Source organism: Gordionus sp. m RMFG-2023, chromosome 1, assembly GCF_954871325.1.
Source record: "Gordionus sp. m RMFG-2023 chromosome 1, tfGorSpeb1-WG-v2, whole genome shotgun sequence".
NCBI lineage: Eukaryota > Metazoa > Nematomorpha > Gordioida > Chordodea > Parachordodidae > Gordionus > Gordionus sp. m RMFG-2023.
The window spans coordinates 78,375,025-78,394,801 of record NC_088775.1 but is presented as its reverse complement, the minus strand read 5'-3'; the positions used below and the strand labels follow the sequence as shown (position 1 = coordinate 78,394,801).

General features: G+C 25.7%; 1 protein-coding gene across 1 annotated transcript; it reads right to left on the bottom strand.

The window, feature by feature from the left end:
• Positions 1-256: 256 nt before the first annotated feature.
• Positions 257-12,018, bottom strand: LOC135930726 (cartilage-associated protein-like). Its single transcript, XM_065467522.1, has 6 exons — positions 11,587-12,018; positions 11,391-11,540; positions 9,406-9,577; positions 8,662-8,969; positions 6,917-7,078; positions 257-456 (listed from the first exon to the last, which is right to left on the bottom strand). Exons 1-6 carry the CDS (start codon positions 12,016-12,018, stop codon positions 385-387), a joined length of 1,296 nt encoding a protein of 431 aa, XP_065323594.1. The 3' UTR covers positions 257-384.
• Positions 12,019-19,777: the final 7,759 nt, after the last annotated feature.

Genomic DNA, 19,777 nt, shown 5'->3' with positions numbered 1-19,777 from the left:
AAATAAATATTAAATGAGTCACATCAACATTTTTAAATATGATTCACTCATGGAAAATTTTTAATAGAAAATATTGTTTTTTTATAACATTGATTCAAAGATAGATGGTAAATAAAAATTAATTGAAATATAAGATCAATATCGTTTATAAGAATATCGGATAAAAAAAGGAAAAATAAAGAGAAAATCATTTTTTTAATAATTACTTTTCAATCAGTACAAAGCTAATATTATAATATCACTCGCTAATTTGTTAAAATAGACTAGTTATTTAAAAACAAAATTAAATATTAAAAGTTTATAAAAATATATACATTGATTGCATAATTAGTATAAATATGATAAATATTGCACGATCATTTATAAAATTTTGTTATATTATCTTTAAAAATAAAATTTATTGTATATTTTCGCTGTGCATTGATGTTTAGTGGATGATATCCATAAATGTCGTTTCTATATATAAAATAATAAATAATATAATATAGCTTAAAAATTTACTATTCTTTTTCACGTTTACGTCAATTAGAAATCTGCAAAACCTAGTCCGTTTCTGCCCATTATGAATTTTCCCTTATAAAAATTTTTTTTAATTTACCTAGCCATACCCGTTAATGTTTTGGAACCCTTAGATATTTATGTATGAATTGTCCCGCCCGCAACTTTTCGAATGGGTAGGGCTTTGCAGATCTCTACATTATTGGATATATTATCTTAGCATAAAATCGATTTATCATTGTAACGTAACGTCAATAAAAGTGTGTACCAATTAAATATATATAGGTCATATTGGGATATGGAATCTTTCCATTTCAAATTACTTATAGAGGGCGAATTTTAAATTTGAAAAATTTTGATTTGATTGGAAATGTATTTCAACTTGGACATCCATATGGTGAATTGTTATATAAATTAAAAATAAGCAAATATTTCTGGCAAAAATTGTTTGAAATTTATATATAGATAAGGTATACCGTATACTACACATGCTGGAATGTTTCCAGTCAAATCAGATTTTTTAAATTATAAAATTTCCCTCAGTAAATTATATATAAATTTTTTTTTAAAATATGAAACATTCTAAAACACCTCTGCAGAGACTATCTATTATTTAAGTAGTCGTGGCAGCTGAATAGATTGCACACGACTAATCAACCATATCAACGTCACTGCGAGTTTTTAAAATGTAATAATGACTGGTTACTACAACTTCTTCATTAATTTTTATCTTAAACACTTTGTTTTAATGAACATAAAAATATTGTTTCAGAGAGTGCATTAATTGATATAGTGCAGATTAGTTGAATTAATAATAATATAACCATGGATAATTGGCTTTTTTAAGCTATGTATTAGATAAACATTTATTTTGAAATTGTTATTTGACTATAATGCCCCCCCCAGAAGAAAAAACAAGGGCCAAATGTTAGTTTATATTCACAAAATCAATTTTGGTTTCTAAGAAACCATGAATATTAGTTAAATACGCATCCTCAAAAGGAAAGTATTATAATCGATACTAAATCATAATAATAAAATTGATGAAAAAAAGTCATAAAAAACCAGAAATTATAGTCTTTTATAAATTCACATAGTGGGGTAGATTTGCAAAATTTATTCAGATAGATATCTGTATATTAATCAATATCAAATATTTTTTAAATAAAATTAAGTACATCACAATTTCTTAAAAGATAGGGAATAATATCTGGGTGAATAATTAATTTATCCATATTTTAAAAAAAATCTAAACATTAAATAGATTCTACCTACACAAATACGAGGAATAAAATATTTGCATTATTCGTGATTCGTAGTTTCTAATGATTAATTAATAACTATATTAATCGTATTTGTAAGAAAAGAATAATTTTTTATTCGTATAAAACATTATTCAATTCGATTCGCCAAAAATTCTATTCGAAAATTAAATTCTTTAAAAATATTATATGGATTATTTAAAAAAGGGTGATCTAGAGATGTGGAAAAAGAGAAGAAAAAAAATAAGAATAATTTCATATTTACCAATAATTTTTTTACAAATTATTTTGAATAATTTGATCGGAAATATATTAAAATTTATTCGTAATATATTTTCCTCATTATTCGACTAATTTTGTTATTTGTACAATCCAATAATTCGTTTTAGGTATAAAATAGATTAATATCTTTTGACTTCCTTTTCTTAATATTATAGAAAAATTTGGCATATAAAACATAAATTCCAATTATATTAAAATGAACATAATCAAAGACTATTTTTCAAATATATCTAAACCTGTGCGCCGGCTGCTATATTATATTTAAATAGAGATCTAATGTTTGAAAGGGTGTTTGATTTGTGAATATGAATATTACCTATATGTAGTGTTGTTAAAAAGTCGAGTTCATCCGACTCTGACACAGAGTCTCGAGTCGTTAGTTGAATATGTCGACTAACTCAAACTCAAGTCGTGAACTCGAGTTATGAACTCAAGTCACTAGAGGACGAATATTTTATGAACTTGAGTCGTCAACTTGAGTCGATTAGAGGACGAATATTATTTATTATTATTAATTAAGATATTTTTTGTATTTTACATTTTTTTTACTCTAGACTTTCATGAGTCGTGAATACAAATTATATAGTTGAGTCGACTAGAGGACGAATAGTTCTATGAACTTGAGTCGACTTAAGGACGGAGATTTTAAATTAGTTATTATTAATTTATAAAACATTTTTCTTTAACTTTAGACTTCCAACTAGTCGTTATACGAGTTATATACTTAAAACTAGAAAACGAATAGTTGTGTCGTTTTTTCGACTCAGACTCAAACGGGTCATTTTTTACGACTTCAACCCATTGTGGTGGTTTTATTGGATCCGATCCAAAATATGGGTCCTTTTTTAAAGGAAGATCTAAGGTTTAGGTTTCTTTTTTTCACCTCACCCATTATCCTGATCATTTTTTTTCGACCAAGACTTCTAGGGTTGACTCCAATATATATAATAATAACATTTAGTAGATATTAAAATTATGGGAGGGTAAGTTATATATAGCTTCTTTTAATTATAATGCTCTGACTTACTATTATTAATGCACTGGCATTTGTCATCGTTATATTTTTAAGTGATTATGTACCATTATCGTTATTTTTGAATTTTGGCAAATGGGTAAAATATGTTAAATTAAAATTTCAGTGAAGGTGTATCATAAAAAAATGACAATTGTCAAAATTATTTTTGAATTTTTTTAAAGCAAATGGGTAAAAATAGATATTGTAAACATGTTAAACTAAAATTTCAGTAAATATGTACCGTAGAAAGATGACATTTGATTTTAAAAAGTGCGAGTGGACCTGTTAAAAAATTTAAATGAGGCATTTTGATGAAATAAATAGTAAAGGTTTCTGAAAATTCCTTGGAAAAACTGGCACAATTCGCAAATAAATTGAGCGTTAAATTACATAACGAATTGTGTTCATTTACCAGTATATTCAAAGATTTAATAGCAGAATTAAATGAAATGGATTTATATACATGTTTAAAGGTTCAAAAATTTATTATTTTGTATAAATTTTTTTAGGACGTGTTTATATTATAGTGGCTGTTTCAACCGATTTCAAAAACGGCGAAACCAAATTTTTAGCCGAATATCAAGCCTCGTGATTTTATGCTATTTATATACATCTAGTCATTATAAAAGAATTTCGGTGGATAAAATTATATTTATTTTATAGTATATTTGATATTTATTTACAGATTATTAATATATTAGTAATTGTTATTTTTCTAGTCATTAATCCTAATAAATAAATTTACAAAATTTTAGATGTTCAATATTTATTTAAGGAAAAATTTTTGATTTTTTTATAAAAATTACCCCCCCCCCCCACCACTCCCAAGCAAATTCCTGGCTAAGCTCCTGGTGCTAATATGATCAAAAAGCATGATAAATATGAATATCTTGAATGTTAAGACCCACCAAAAATATGTTAAATTATTCTTATGAATATTCAAATAAATGCTATACATTTACCATAAATTTAGTCATAAGTAAAATTAGATTTTATTTATAAATAACAGAAACCTTTTTTTAAAAAAAGTTCCAGGCCTGCACGAATATTGTAAATCGCCATTATTATATATAAAAAATAAATAGATATATTTAAAAATTGGATATCATAGAATAATATATCACATAAAGATCCGTAAAATGCCGAATTGGTATATTTTAATATTTTTTTAAAACCCAAAACAAAAAAAATTTATACACCCAGGCCGAAAATCTTTTTTTATAGAAATCCGGACCGAAAAATATTTTATCAGAAAAATCCGGGCCGAGCTTGAAAATATAAAACCCGGACCAGGCCAACATTATTTTAAGCCGTACATATGATACCTCTGCAGGTTTCTGATAAATAATGTATTGATTCTTATTATGCGTTTCCTCGAGGGACAAGAAATCAAAACATCGAAAAACATTTTCTTAAAAAAGGGGCGTTTATATTAAAAAATTATTCTTATTGATTGAATATGTGATAAAACATATAAATTTCATATTAAAAAGGGGGTTTAATTTATAAATCAAAAAAAGAAGCTTGAAATGAAATTAATTGACTTTAATTTAAATTTATTATCAATTTTTTTTAATTCAAAGATCGGTGATAAAATTTGATATATCACATAAAATTCATTATCAGGGGGGGGGGGGGGCATAGGGTAGGAAGGAGGAATAATATCTATATTTAGAAGCTTCTTTGTCAATATTTTTATTTTCAAATTCTTAAAATGATTTATAATAAATAGTGTTATATTTGTACAATAACAAATCATATTATTACTGTATATGTGCAATTTTAATATATGATTTATTTACTATTCTTTTTTTATTAAAAAATATAAATCGTTTGAACATATCAAAAATTTATTTATAAATAGATAGATTTATTTTGGGAGAAAGAAACAAGGGGAGTGATTGGTTATTATTGAAGTGTGGGGGAGGGGGGGGGGGGGGGGGGTAATAAATTTTAATTATTTATTCTTATATTTTATTAATAATTTTTTTATTGCACAATCATATTTAAAATTATTTTAAATGAAAACATATTTGAAAAAATCATTTTCCTATTTTTTTTATTTCACATCTTTTCATACTAAAATGTCGTACCTATATAGTGATGAAGATAACAGAAACCCTCTGCTAAATAACATGGACTTTGACTCGGAAGTAGAATTATGTAATAATTTTTTGTAATTATAAATGTGATTAGAATGACCAGATCTTCTGGATAATCAAGATCAAGACATCAATATGAGTCAGATATCAATAATATCTGATTCATCAGTTAATACATCGATAGATAGTACTTCTTTTGATACAAAGAGCATGTTTGAATTAAGCCCCAACAAAAATCGCCGAATGTGTAAAATGTGTAATAGATATTTTAGCGTTCACACTGCAACAAGTATTATAACAAATAAAAGTATGAGCTATATTAATTTTTATAGCCAATTTAAAAAATCACGTTAGAAGAAATCATCCCGATTTAATTGAGAATGGAGAGAGACAAGATATACCCAAAAACCTAGTTGGCATTCGTAGATTACCTAAGGAAAACGAATGCCTTAACAAATTAATTTTGAAATTTATTATAAAAAATAACATTCCTTTCAAAGCTATGGATAGTAAGGAGTTCCGAAATATATTTTCCTTCATATTCAAGAATGAAAAAATCTGGACAAGACAGACAGCCTGTAAGTAAATTGAAAAAATGTATAAAATTTCAAAATTACAACTCATAAAAAATTTAAAGAATATTAAAAGTAAATTGGCTATCACGACTGATATGTGGACCTCCATTAACTCATCGTCTTTTTGTGTAATTACATGCCACTATATTGATAAAAAGTGGAAAATGGAAAGTTGTCTTTTAGATTTAATTCAGCTACCATACCCTCATAGTGGTGAGGAGATATCACAATATTTGTTAGAATCTCTCGATGAATTTGAGATAAAGGACAAAATTATCTCCATCACGCATGATGATCGAATTTTCTTAAAAAATGTCAGATCGAATATATCTCAGTATACCTAAAAATAAATTATTCGTTATTAGATTCAATTTGATTCGTATTTAACGAATAACAATTATTCGATTCAAAAAATTCGAATCGCGAATAATGGAAATATTTGATAATGAACATCAGGGATGGACAAATTTTTTTTTAAATATCTAGATAACAGGCTATTTGTCAAAAAGTTTAATATAAAAGATGCAGATAATTGACTAAAAAAATTGAAAAAGAAAATTAGCATAATGCTAAACAAGAAACTTTATTTATATTCATTTCATTTATCGTATAGGGTGTATAATGTATTTATTACAATTAAGTAACTAAACTATATTAAAATTTTCATAAATGAAAAATGACTACAAGATACATTTTCAAAATTCACAAAAAAGAAAAAGAATCTTTTATTTATAAGTTTTGCCCATACTCCAATCCTGATGGACATTCTCAAATAAAAAGTCTTTAAGTAAAATTATAGATATCCAGTAATAAAGACCAGGTAAAGAAACACCGCCAGCTATTATATGATTCTTTTTTCGATTTGAACCGGACCTGAAGCAATAGGTCTGATGTACTAGAGCTCTAGGGTTAAGTGTGTATCATTATGGCTAGTGTTATTTATTATTAATTGTATTAAGATATACTAAAATAATTTGGTCAATTTAGAATTTTAAACATTTTTTTCGTTAGTTTATTTATAATTGGGTTCTAATTCCAATCCTGATAGGAAATGAGTGTTAAAGTTAATCTCAACACTACCCTTGGGAAGGTTATATTTTTTTCCCAATAACCCTCCTTGTAAAATTGATCGAAGTGAAGTTAGAAGCATATAAATTCAAGTGATGGTAGGTAATAAGAAACTTCTCTGACAGGAATTTCAACGACACTATTTAAAACGTGATCGATGGCAGGAGAATCCGATTTTTTTTGAGGACGTTTTATAATTTGGGAATTAAAGTTTTCTTCTATAAAGTTTAATATTAACGCTTCTTTATAATGCCTATTGTGATATAGTATGGCTTCCTAAAAAAATTAAAAAAATTTTTTTAAAAAATGCTTGAATTAAGATTGCGGCACAAATTCTTATAAATTATTAAATACACTACACAATACAGTGTTCATAATGAGAAATTCCGTTTCAAATGTGCAAGAAAATCGAGATTTTCGGTTGATCCCTTTCAATTTCGATGCCGGTTATATATGCTCTAGTTATATCTGAAACGAAATTTTAGCTCATTAGAAATTATATTAACTGAGATAATAGGAATTAAAGGTCATTTTTTAACCTTTTATTGATAATAAATAATTAGTTTTAAATTAAAAGCTAAATTAAATTAATTCTTTATAAAATATAGGTCATATTATGTCCAGTAGGAAATTAATAATTCGAAATGATTATCAATTTTTCAACTTTTTATTTTGACTTATTTTTTTACTATTTTTCTATTAATTTCTTCAATAATTAACAAGGCTGGGTAATTATTTAAAAAAATATTGCAAATAATGTTTATAAAAACGTGTAGATGGTGCTATAAATTATTTTAAGGCATTTGATTTACGAGTGATATCATGCATATGGAAAAAAAAATTGAAAAATTAAAGTTCATAATTTCAAAATATTAATTTTAAAGTTTCTACTGGACATAAGATTACCAATATTTTTAAAAAAAAATTAAATTTGATTGTTTCCCCCATAATTATCAATTATTGACTTAGATTTTCATATTAAATTCAATATTCGAACTAATATAGTTTTTAATGTAAAACGAATTGTTTAACGTCAGTAAAAGGTTAAATAACCTGATTTTTGCGCCTTTATTACCTATTATCTCAGGTAATATAGTTGATAATGAGCTAAAATTAAAAAGCGATTTATTAGATTCCCATTTCGCGATTCCAAATTCCCGACATAACCGTAATTTATCGTTAAACGTAGCCGTAAAATAAACCCTTACTCCAAAATAAAAAGTAGGGCTGTGCCGATATTAAATATCGGATCGGGCCGATCCCTGTAAAAAACCGATCCGATCTTTTTACTTTTTTTGTTATTTTATTTTATGTATATCATTATTATAAAATTTTCTAAATAATTTTTTTTTAAACAATGAAAATGCACAACACCCGCTAAATTTTATTTATTTTTTTAAATAGATTTATAGTATTTTAAAAGTTTTTTTATAAAAATAGAAACACCCAAAGCTTAATTTATTTTAGATCTTTTTAAATAATTAATGCCAATTTTATTATTTTATTGCCAGAAAATCTAGAGGCTCTCATATTTATTTTAAAAAATCTAAAATATTAAAATTTTATAATTATAAAATGGATATATTATTAAATATATTTTTTTTATCTATTATAATATAATTTTTTTTTTGATTATAGTCTTAATTGTAGAAATAAAAATTTTTAATTAAATGCATAATTCGATTTTTTGCATAAAAAATATTGATTTCCTAATTACATTTGATTCAAATGGAGTGGTGAAAAATCAGTAGTATAAATATCGGATCGGTCAATAAAATATCGGATCAGATCGGTGAAAAATATTTGGATGCATAGCCCTAATAAAAAGTCGGGATAATAAATTTCAGTGCTTGTGCAACCTGTCGAGGCGTAAAATGCGTTTGATTAACGAATCCCCTGGACAAATAAAATCTTTTATTATTCATCATATCATCGTCGAAGGGGTCGAATACAAAATAAGTGGCGACATTTTTAGCAGCGGATTCCCAATTTTCGGTTTTGAAGTAAGCGAATTGTAAATAATGGTAATGACTTCTCAGATAGTCATCTAGAAACAGGTATTTCGTGTCTATATCCGAATACGTGGTATCGTCGGACCTTTCTCCAGGTATTGTATTCAATTTGCGAATACAATTTCTATTGCATTTCAACCGAAGGGCATAAATATCTGTTAATATATATTTTTTTTAAAATTATTTTATGAATCATGTGGTTAAATAAAAAACTTTATACATATCAAAAACCAAAAATAAATCTATTTTAAATTAATTTTCGAAATAATGTCTTTTTGGGAATATTCAAAACAGTATCGTCACTAGGAGGAGGGGCACATGGACTCGAGCCCCCTGAAAAATTTTGAAATTTTTTTTTATGTCAGCTATAAAAATAAAGGTTTTTGGATAAAATTTTAAATAATTTATTTGAGCCCCCTGAAATTGTAAAGGGTAGTGACGCCCCTGATTCAAAAATAAATAAACTGAAACATAAACAAAAAAAATTGAAATATAAACAAAAAAATGAGGTTATTAAAACCAACCCAATTTTTTTGTTTAGCTTCTGGTTTTCCGAGTCCTACCAGTAATCTATAAACAAAAATGGTATACTTGATATAGTGGTAATAAAATCGTAATTAAATATTTTTTTGTAAGGGCCATGGCAAAGCAATCGGCATTCATTATCCTTTTTGTAATACTGTGTTAAGGCCTCTTCAAAATAATCGATAGCTTCAAACCAATTTTCTGATAAATATGATTGAATTCCATTCATATAAAATTCCTGTATTTTTTTCATGAAATGAATAAAATATATGGTATATAAAAGTAAATTCAATATCAAATCATCTACACTCTCAACTCAATCCTAGAAATTTTTTAAAAATTATAATAAGAAAGAAAGAAAGAAAAATTTTAGCCTTCATCTCCATATGAGATATGGACCAGTAAAAGTAGATGATTGGTAAAAATTGATCCCATTTCATTTTAAAATATCTCTGGAATTAATTAAATTATAAACATGATTTTAATTTTTATTATATAGGCTAGATGAATGAATAATTCAGCAAAATTTCAAGAGGTGCAATGAAAGTGTTTAAGAATTACGGAGGGATCAAAAAAGTGTAAAAATTTATAACTGGCTATATAGTTATGCTTAAAGTGAATTACCAAAGTTTCTATGGCATTCTCTTCTCCATAGATCTTTGCTAAATTTACTCTTCTCTTTTTTACTGTATATTTCATTTTTTTAAATTTTGGATTTGATTTTTTATATATAACCAATTGTTTATTTCTATTTAACATAAATATTCTATATTTAAAATATTATATTAAAATATATCTTATTGTAATTTTTTTTAATATAGAAATATAGATTTTTTAAAAGATACAAATATTTAATATAAATCATTTATTGTAATATATAAATCAAAATCTATCAATATTTTATAGTTAATAGATAATGGAATAGTTATTAATGTGTTGGTTATTTAGTGGTATTATAGTTATGGTCATAGAAAATTAATATAATTATAAAAACTATAATATAAGTGATTTATGACATGTAAACTAATCAAAATTTACAATTATAATTGAGTCTGTCATTTAAAATAATTCAGTTTAAAATAACAGCTATAGGTGAGGGGGGGGGAGCTTGTGGCTAGAGGCCAAATACCAAAATATTACAGATTGTGAATTTTTCCCATTTTCATATATTTATATGTGAATTGTATATATAAATAATAAATTATCTCTAATATCATAAATTATAGATAACATTATATAAATACCTAATTTAGTATAATATTATTCAACAATTTTTTTTATTAGCCTAAATTTTATTTATAATAACAGATAAATTTCAAAATGGAAGGGGGGCTTTTTCTCCCTCTAGCTATGTCTATAAATTACAGCTTTAGGAATATCTTAATTAATGGATAATCTTTCTAAAAAATAAAGAGATCAATATTTGTTTACAAATTATGACAATGTTTAAAAAAATATAACAAGGAGTAAAAATTATATTTTCAAAAAATGTTGTATATGAATTTGGTAAGGGAAACAGTGGGGTAACATAACATATTTTTTTAAATTTACAATGTCCCACTCCCAGCCAAGTACCTCACCCTGAAAAAATATATTCGGGCCAGGTTTAAAGAGCAAAAAATAAAGGGACAAACTGGGTAGTAAAATGTAGATGCCCAGTGAACTGTATAGAGAATATAAAAAATTATTCTAAGGCCTAATTTTGTTAAAAAAAAAATTTTTAATTTTTTGTGTGTAATTTTATGATTAAATGCCCTATAATATGATCATTCATTTATAAATACGATTTCATTTAATTTTGTGATTATTACTTTAATAAGAAAATTATGACGCCTAAATCCTTATCATTATTGGATATTAGGATATATTTCTGGATTTTAATTAACCAAGCCTGGGAACTTTAATAAAATTCGAACTGGGCCAAGGCAAATGCTATCTTAACCAGGCTGTGCTTAAATATATTGCCTTATGCAAACCACTACTGTTCACAATGTAAGCTTTAATTTTTATATAATTAAATATTTTAATTACTATTAATTTATAAATCTTACATGATGGTATTCTAATTCCAAATTTTTAAAGCTACCTTTAGAATGTGTAAAATTTTGATAAAGCTTAAGATTATTTTTCATAACATCATTATCAGGATTATAAAGATAATAGGTATAAGCATGCGCTATAGCATTTTCAATATCATCAATCTATAGTATCTTATCATTAATATATATATATGTGTGTAACATTCACTTTATAGAAGCAGTATTGTAAATAATCATATGGCAAAAAGTTTTCAAAGGCATCATCAATAGTTTCTCGCAAATTTAGTGGTCGAAAGGAAAATTCTTTATTTCGACATTTAATTAAGCATAGAGTATTATTTATATGTCGGTGAAAATAATCGTATTCATCAGTTTCTGCAGAAAACACAAAGTTGGGAAATTCAACATTGGCCTTATGATCAATAGATAAACAATTTCTATAACATTTGATTAGTGTATTGTGAAAAAATTTAAAATCTTCGATAGATCTTTTTAAAAATGATATACATCGATACCATTCCTTTCCATGATATGCTTCAACTCCTTTAGTAAATAATATGTGATAAGTTAGATCAGGATATTCTGGAAGACAACAACACGAAAGAATTTGCACCAAAATTAAAAAATTTACCAGATGCATGGACGGAAGACTGGGTATCTATAAATGTTCGGGAATTATAAATTAGCTTCTCTTCCTAATAATATAGAATGTATGTGTAATTAATTACCAGAGTTGTTAAAAGATACTTTTTAAGATACATAGTCTCAAAAGTTATCTAGATACAGATACAGCGTCTAAAAAGTTATCAAGATACAGATACATTTTTATTATGCTCTTATAGGTTTGCATAAACCTAAATTAATATTATATTGTGAAAATTCATGAAATGAGCTAAAAAATTTATTGACGCGATATAACATTTATCAGAATCTAACTAAAATAATGATTTTAATATAATATATGAAAATATATGATTAAATAATTATTAGATTTCAGTAATAAAATATTTTCAAAATTTTGATCATTTAGGCATCCTCGTTTATCTGTAAAGACATTTTTAGCAACACTAAATAGTCTTTCCACAGGGGCGCTTTTGTAGTGTTATATTTAATAAATAACAATTTTATATCAGGGTATTCTTTAAAAATGCTAAAATCTCTACATTCATTTTTGGAAAAATTATTTAAAATTTGTTGATTATCAAAATTTAAATCATTATTAGAAATTATATCTGCTGTAGGGTACTGAAAAAAACCTGAAATTAAATTATTTGTTTTTTTTGGCAGGTTATTTGCTTGCAGTCAGTTGATGACTTTGATAATTCACCAGCTAATCTTTGTATCAATTGTTTTCTTTTATTAATATTTTCTTCCATTTGCAACCATGTCCAATCAAGTTTAAAAAAAGGGTGGAGCATGGTTTCTATAATATTATCATCTTCAAATAAGGTCACAATAAACCTAGAATTATTAAATATTTTTAATTTTATATATTAATTTACCTATCCTCAATCCCTTTAAGTAAGGCATCTAAGAGTGGTAAACAGAATCGCAGGTTCATTTCTTTAAAATTCTTTAATTTGATAATAAGTTGTGAAATAGTTGCACAGTAATAAGCTGTGTACATATACTTATCTCCCTGCAAAATATCAAGGAAATTAGCTAATGGCTTCATTAGCTAATTATGCTATATATATAAATATTATTTATAACTTATTAAACAATATTCATGAAAAAAATCACATTCACTAGGTAAAAACCTAGGTAGTTTATTTCCATCACATATCTTGTCTACTTTGTCAGATTTAGCTTTTATAATTTCTGACATTAATTGTAGGTATTATAGGTGGAGTTAAACCTAGTTATATTAGGACATATAAAATAACGACCAATATATTCCTTAATAATCTCAGATGAAATAGGAGACTTATTTTGCCTATTCCATATATTTTGGCATTTATGTAGTGTTGTGCCATATATCTAATGAAGAAAATATTACTTATTTAATTAAAATTAGTTTTACCCTCTGATGTTGTTTACACTGCATGGCTCTATTGGCATCCACAGTGGCTATAAGATTCAATGTGTGACTGGCACAACATTGGTGATGAGGTAAACTAAATGATTCTGATAATTCAGAATCCTGTGCAGTATTATAAAGATTTGATATAGAAATTGGCACAACTGCTTCATCTTCCAGATCATCAATTGATTCACTTGTATTATTTTCAATTAGATTGATAACTCTTTAATAAATTAAGTAATCAATCATATATTATGTTTATATTTATTTATAATAAAATAAACCTAAAACATTTTATGAAATTTTTGGCATTATCTGTAATGGTCTTTGAAATTTTATTTTGAATGCAATAATCCTTAGCTATATCTTGTAAATTTCTTGCTATTTTATCATATGTTTGACTACCAGTCATTCTTTTACAAGCAAACTCTATATTTTTCTTTCCAAACTTATTGGATTTATATAGTGAGCGGTTACTCCTATGTATGAACTAAAAATTAAAATTTCTTAAAATTGCTGAAATAATTTATTCTTAATTAATTATTATACAAATTTAAATGTTAGCTATACCGGCGATAGGCACTCCAACAATCTGCTGTTGTGCATATTAATGATGGTTCTATAAGACTTTTAATTATTTTTTTCTTTTCATTTTCCCATCTTTGGGAAATTCTACCAACAACTGTGTGTCGGCAAATTATATTTTTGTGTGGAGCCAAAGTGTTGATCATTTTTTTAAAAGAAGAATTTTCAACAATTGAAAATGGCTGCATGCCATCTATAATAAAAGCAATAATTAAATCATCTAAAGTTCCTTGAGTTAAAGTCAAAGGTCTTTTAGCAAAAATATTATTGGAGGATGAGCCTTGTCCAATATTTTCTTTGGTAGTTTTATTTTCCTTCCCCTTTTTTATTTTTGTTAACAAGGTTGGATGTTTTCTCTTAAAATTTAAATTAGAATTTTAAATATATAATATCTATACCCTTATGTGCCTCACGATATTGCACGTTGAAGTCATACTGACGGATATTTTTGTATTTTTAGGTAGACACGGCAAACATTTTACCATCAGAGAATTGTTTTCTTTGTTTTGAGATACTATTTTAAAATATGCTCTATAAATTGGCCATGGTAAAGCAATAGAACTTGTTGTTGATTCCTCTTCTTCATCGATATAGATCTAAATAAATATATAAACTTAAAAATTTAGTTAAAAAATAAAATTTACCATTTCCATATTGTAATATTAAAATTTGAATGGTTTATTGATAAACTAGGACATAATATTTAAATTAATGAATATTTTATTTATATATATTTTTTATATATAAGTTTTAATATTTTATGTATATATAATTCTTTATTATAGTATTAATAAATATTAATATATAATATATATTTATTTCATAAGCTCATATGAAATAAAATAAAATTTACAGTCAAATATTTTTATTTATAATAAAAAAAGGGGTATATAAAATGTATCTTAAAAAGTATCTAAAAACCGATACAGATACCTCTAAAAAATATCTAGATACAGATACAGATACCTTTCTAACAAATCTATCTAGATACAGATACTACATTTTTATATCTATATACTTTAACAACTCTGGTAATTACCTTAACAAATTTAATAAATACCTTCCTAAAATTTTATTTTTCTCTAAAATTATACCTACACATATTTAAAAAACTAATTTAATTATTCCTAAATAATATGGATCTTTATATATAAATATTTTAGGTAAGCTATTTAAATGTTTCAATGAGCTTAAGCTTCCTCCATCTTCCCATACCATTGATGCTATTGATATAAGTTATAGAAATACTCACTGTTCATTTAAACTAGTAAAAACTCACAATTCTTTTAAAATATCACAATCAGTTTTAGTAGTGTATTACATAATAATTTGGTGGTGAGGAGGCGGCCATAATTTGTTATATATGTTGTAGTTGATATGAAGCTTGTCAATCAATCAATTATTATCATTATTATTATATTGGTAGCGGTATTGTACATATTTATACGACAGATGATTTAATATTATTACATAAAGTTACTGAATAATATTATCAAAAGCAATAACATAACAATATATATTAACAAAAATGTGATATATTACATATAGAACATCAAATTTTTAGCTAATATTAATAAATTTTTTGCTTATTTATATTTTAAAATATAACGTTAAAAAATTAATACCTTATACTTGAATTTAGAAAAAATCCGCTAAATTTATGATTTCTAAGTTAAAAAATATTGCAATTTTATTTATCCTCCTATGCTTTTTATAAGCAAAAGAGGATATAATGTAAGTATAATTTAACGATGAGTTGATATCATTTTCTATTGAAATTAAAGAGAGATTAGCAAGTCGATCCTGCATACAAGATTGTAGGCAGGGATTCGAACCGAACCCGAACCCGGAGAAGTGAACCCGGGTTTTTAGAAAAAAACTTTGAACCCGAACCGAACCTGAACCCCATTTATAAAATTTTCAAAACCCCGAACCGAACCCAAGAATTTTATTTGAACCCGGGTTCAACCGGGTTCAGTATATTATTTAAAATCATATATTAATATATGTAAATACAAATATTATATTTTCAAATTTCCAATTAAATGAAGTGTTAGTAAATTTTAAACAACTTAATTCATTTATGCCATTTTTAAATTCATTCTCGATTCCTATTGGAGTGTTAAAAAATTTTAAACAATTGAATTAATTTACGCCATTTATTTTTAAATTTTTATCTTATTATTCTTAAAGATTATTAATTAGAACAAAATGGTTAACAAATCAAAGTAAAAATTATTATATTGTTAATTTAAAAAATTCTAAACATCTAACTTAAAAATTGTTAAATGTAGGGCAGTTTTTGTGAACTTATTAAAATGATTTTAAAATTTATATATGCTAATTATTTATTTTTGTTCAGTTTAATTTTTACAAGATATTAATGAAGTGCATATTATAAATGTATAAATATCTCTTTTTTAATTCTGAAATCATTGCTATTTAAAAAAATTGTTCTCTTTTTATAGATTTAAGATTAAAGATAAAGTCATATTTGACAAGCATTTTACTCTTAATACAATAGAAAAAAAATCAATATGTTCATATTGCAAAGTAAAAATGTCTGGTAATCACTTGTCAAATTTAGAAAGACACCTGGAAAAAAATCACAACAATGAATATTTAAATGAAAAAACCAAATATCAGGAATTGTTATTGGCAAAAAAACCTAAAATTATTTTAGAAACCTTTTTTCCAAAAAAGCATATAAGTATAAATATATCATCTAATGATTTGATGAGTTCTATACTAGAACTTGTTACTGTAAATGGCCGGCCTTTATCAATTATTGAAGATTCGGGATTTCAAAGAATTATAAATCCACTCCTATCTGGGCTCAATTTAGTTATAAACAAAGAAAATTTATCCAGAACTATTAATAAAACAGCCCAATCAATTAGAGACAAAATATCGAGAGAGGTAGAAGGAAAATTAATAAGTGTTTAAAAGTTGATGCAGTTCAACGACTAGATAGGTCAATTCTTGGTGTAAATATTCAATTTATATCAAAGTCCATTATAAATTTGAGGACTCTTGGAATTGTAGAGCTGAAAGAGAGATGTACAGGAGAATATATTAAAAACTGTACTAAAATTTAAAATTAATATTCAACAAATATATACAATTACTTCTGATAATGGTTGTAATTTTTTAAGAGCTATAAAGCTCCTGCAACCTGAAACTGATTATGATATAAGGAGTGAATCAGCAGATGAGGAAAATATGGATGTAAATATATATAAATATGATATTGATGATATACAAAATACTTTTTTATCAACTATTATATCCTATCCGATTTATAGTGTACGGTGTGCAGCTCATACACTTCAGCTGGCACTTCAAGATGCTATAAAATTATCACCTATTGTGGAAACCATTGCAAAAGCTAGGAGCCTAAATTTAAAATTAAGACATCCCACTTACCAAAAGTTATTAAAAAATATGAAACTCCCTAAGCCTGTGTTAGATTGCCACAGATGGCATTCAACCCATGATATGTTAGAAAGGCTGATTTTACTAAAACCCAATATGGAAGATTTTTTTACAGAGCAATCTGATTATTTATTGACTGAAGATTGGAAAGAGATAATAACGATTGTTGAAATTTTAAAACCGCTAAAAATCGCAACCAAACAATTCCAATCTGAACAGTTAACACTGATAGATTTTTATGCAGCATGGTTAAGATGCTGCATCGAACTGGAAAAAAATATAAACCATTTTGCTCTATTACTATATTCTTGTCTTAAGAACAGAGAAGAAAGGTTTATAAAGAGAAATTCTCTTAGCTGCCATATACCTGGACCCAAGATACAAGGTTAATTAAAAGCTTAGTAAATTAATTATTTTAGATTTATATTAAAATTGTTATTTTATAAAATATTTAAATATAAACAATATAAATCCTTAAATTGATGATAAGATTTGTGCGAAAAAACATCTTGTCAATTTATGGAGACGAATTAAAAGCTTAACAACGCCGATTTTATCTGATGATATTAGTTCCGATGAAGTTATTGAACAAGAAGATGATTTAGAGAAATTGATACAACTTAAAGAAAGGCAGGAGAAAATACTTAAAAGAGGGCCAACGATTGCTGAGAAAATTATTGGAACAATAATTACTGGATTTAGCGATTATAAAAGATTAGATAAGAAGGAAAATATTTTGCATTTTTGGGAGTCTGCTAAGCTGGAACACCCTGAATTATATATTTTATCTAAAATCTTATTTGCTGTTCTTGCAACCCAAGTTAATTTTTCATATTTTCACATATAAATACATTTAACATAGGTTAGCGTTGAAAGATCTTTTTCACATTTGAAATTCATTCTTTCACCAAATAGATCGAGGATGAGTGAACAACTCTTGGAAGATATTATGCTAATACGTCTAAATAAAATTTTTAAAATTGATACATGACTATATGCTTTGTATTTTTAACTATATTTGCCTATAAATAAAATAAAAAATTTATTTTTTATATCAAATTTATGTCTAGTTTTTTATTAGGATTTAAATATATAATTTTTTTATCAACTCAAAAATTCTTGAACCCGAACCGAACCAAACCCGGGTTCAAAAATATTTCCCTGAACCGAACCCACCTTTTTTTATACCCCGAACCGAACCCGGGCAAAAATTTTGTCGGGTTCGCATCCCTGATTGTAGGTATGTTATAATTAATTTGAGCGAGAAGCTGGGTTTAGCGGATATCATGGCAGTTGGAATTGTTAATATAATCCTTAATATAATGGATATATTTGGTATGGCTTCATTTAGCCTATTAGTATTTTCAATAAAGTTTCTATGGGATGCATGCTTAATATATTCACTAAAAAATTTAGTTCAAGTAGTAGATCTTGCAGATTAATATCGCTTTCTAAAGTATCCTAATCTGTGAATAAAATATTTAATTGACAACATATTTACTATAGCTCTCTTTCAAGGCACATTTATCAATTCTGGTATATTCGAATCCAAATTGTAAAAAAGCGCTGGAAACGTTCTTCCAAAGAATTTCTCGCTTGATATAGAATTGCACTGAAAAATTCAATCTCGTATTCTTTTTAAGAAACATGTATAGGCATATAATCTCCTTCGTAAAAATGAACTTTCCATCTACGAATTTATTAATGAAGGAAAGGACAACACTGTTTTTCTAAACTTATTTTCCATTCCTGCGCAAGTTCTTTCACTGAGTCAAGGGAATTTTGAAAGCAATTTTCTTTAAAGCGATCTGTAATATCTTGAGTATAAAAGTGCAATGGCTTCCAATTCAATATTGTGCTTCGCATGACCTTATTAAATTCACCTGGGTTAATATATCAGCTCAGTTGATAAGAGTTTCCAAAATGTAAATTGTTTTAATTCTTTATCACAATGAAATGACTTCTGTGCAGCATATGGGTCATTATTTTCTTTGGATACGTATATTAGTGCATTGCATTGTAAGTATCACCTGTTGTGAATGTTAGAATTAATTTGCATAAAGATTTCTTTTGGATTTTGTTGTACTTTATATGTAATTTGCATAAAGAATTCTTGTGGATTTATTGTTATAACGCGTGATAAAAAGATTATATTTGAATAGTTATGATTAGTTATAAGAAGATTGAAAAGAGTATAAAAAGGAAAATTTTTACGATACAAAGAATCTTTGATTTTTTTAAAATTATTAACCTTTTTAATTATATTTTTTTTTATTTTATTTTCTTTTTTTTTATGATTTTTATTATTTTAATTTTGAATAAAGACTTAAAGTTGATTTTATGATTTCGTGATTCC

Coding starts and splice junctions, on each gene's coding strand:
- LOC135930726 (XM_065467522.1), bottom strand. CDS start 12,018: ATGCATCTGGTAAATTTTTTAATTTTGGTGCAAATTCTTTCGTGTTGT. Junction 9,578..11,390: donor TGGAATTAGAATACCATCAT/GTAAGATTTATA, acceptor AAAAAAATACAG/GAATTTTATATGAATGGAAT. Junction 457..6,916: donor TTGAAATTCCTGTCAGAGAA/GTTTCTTATTAC, acceptor TTTTATATATAG/AAACGACATTTATGGATATC.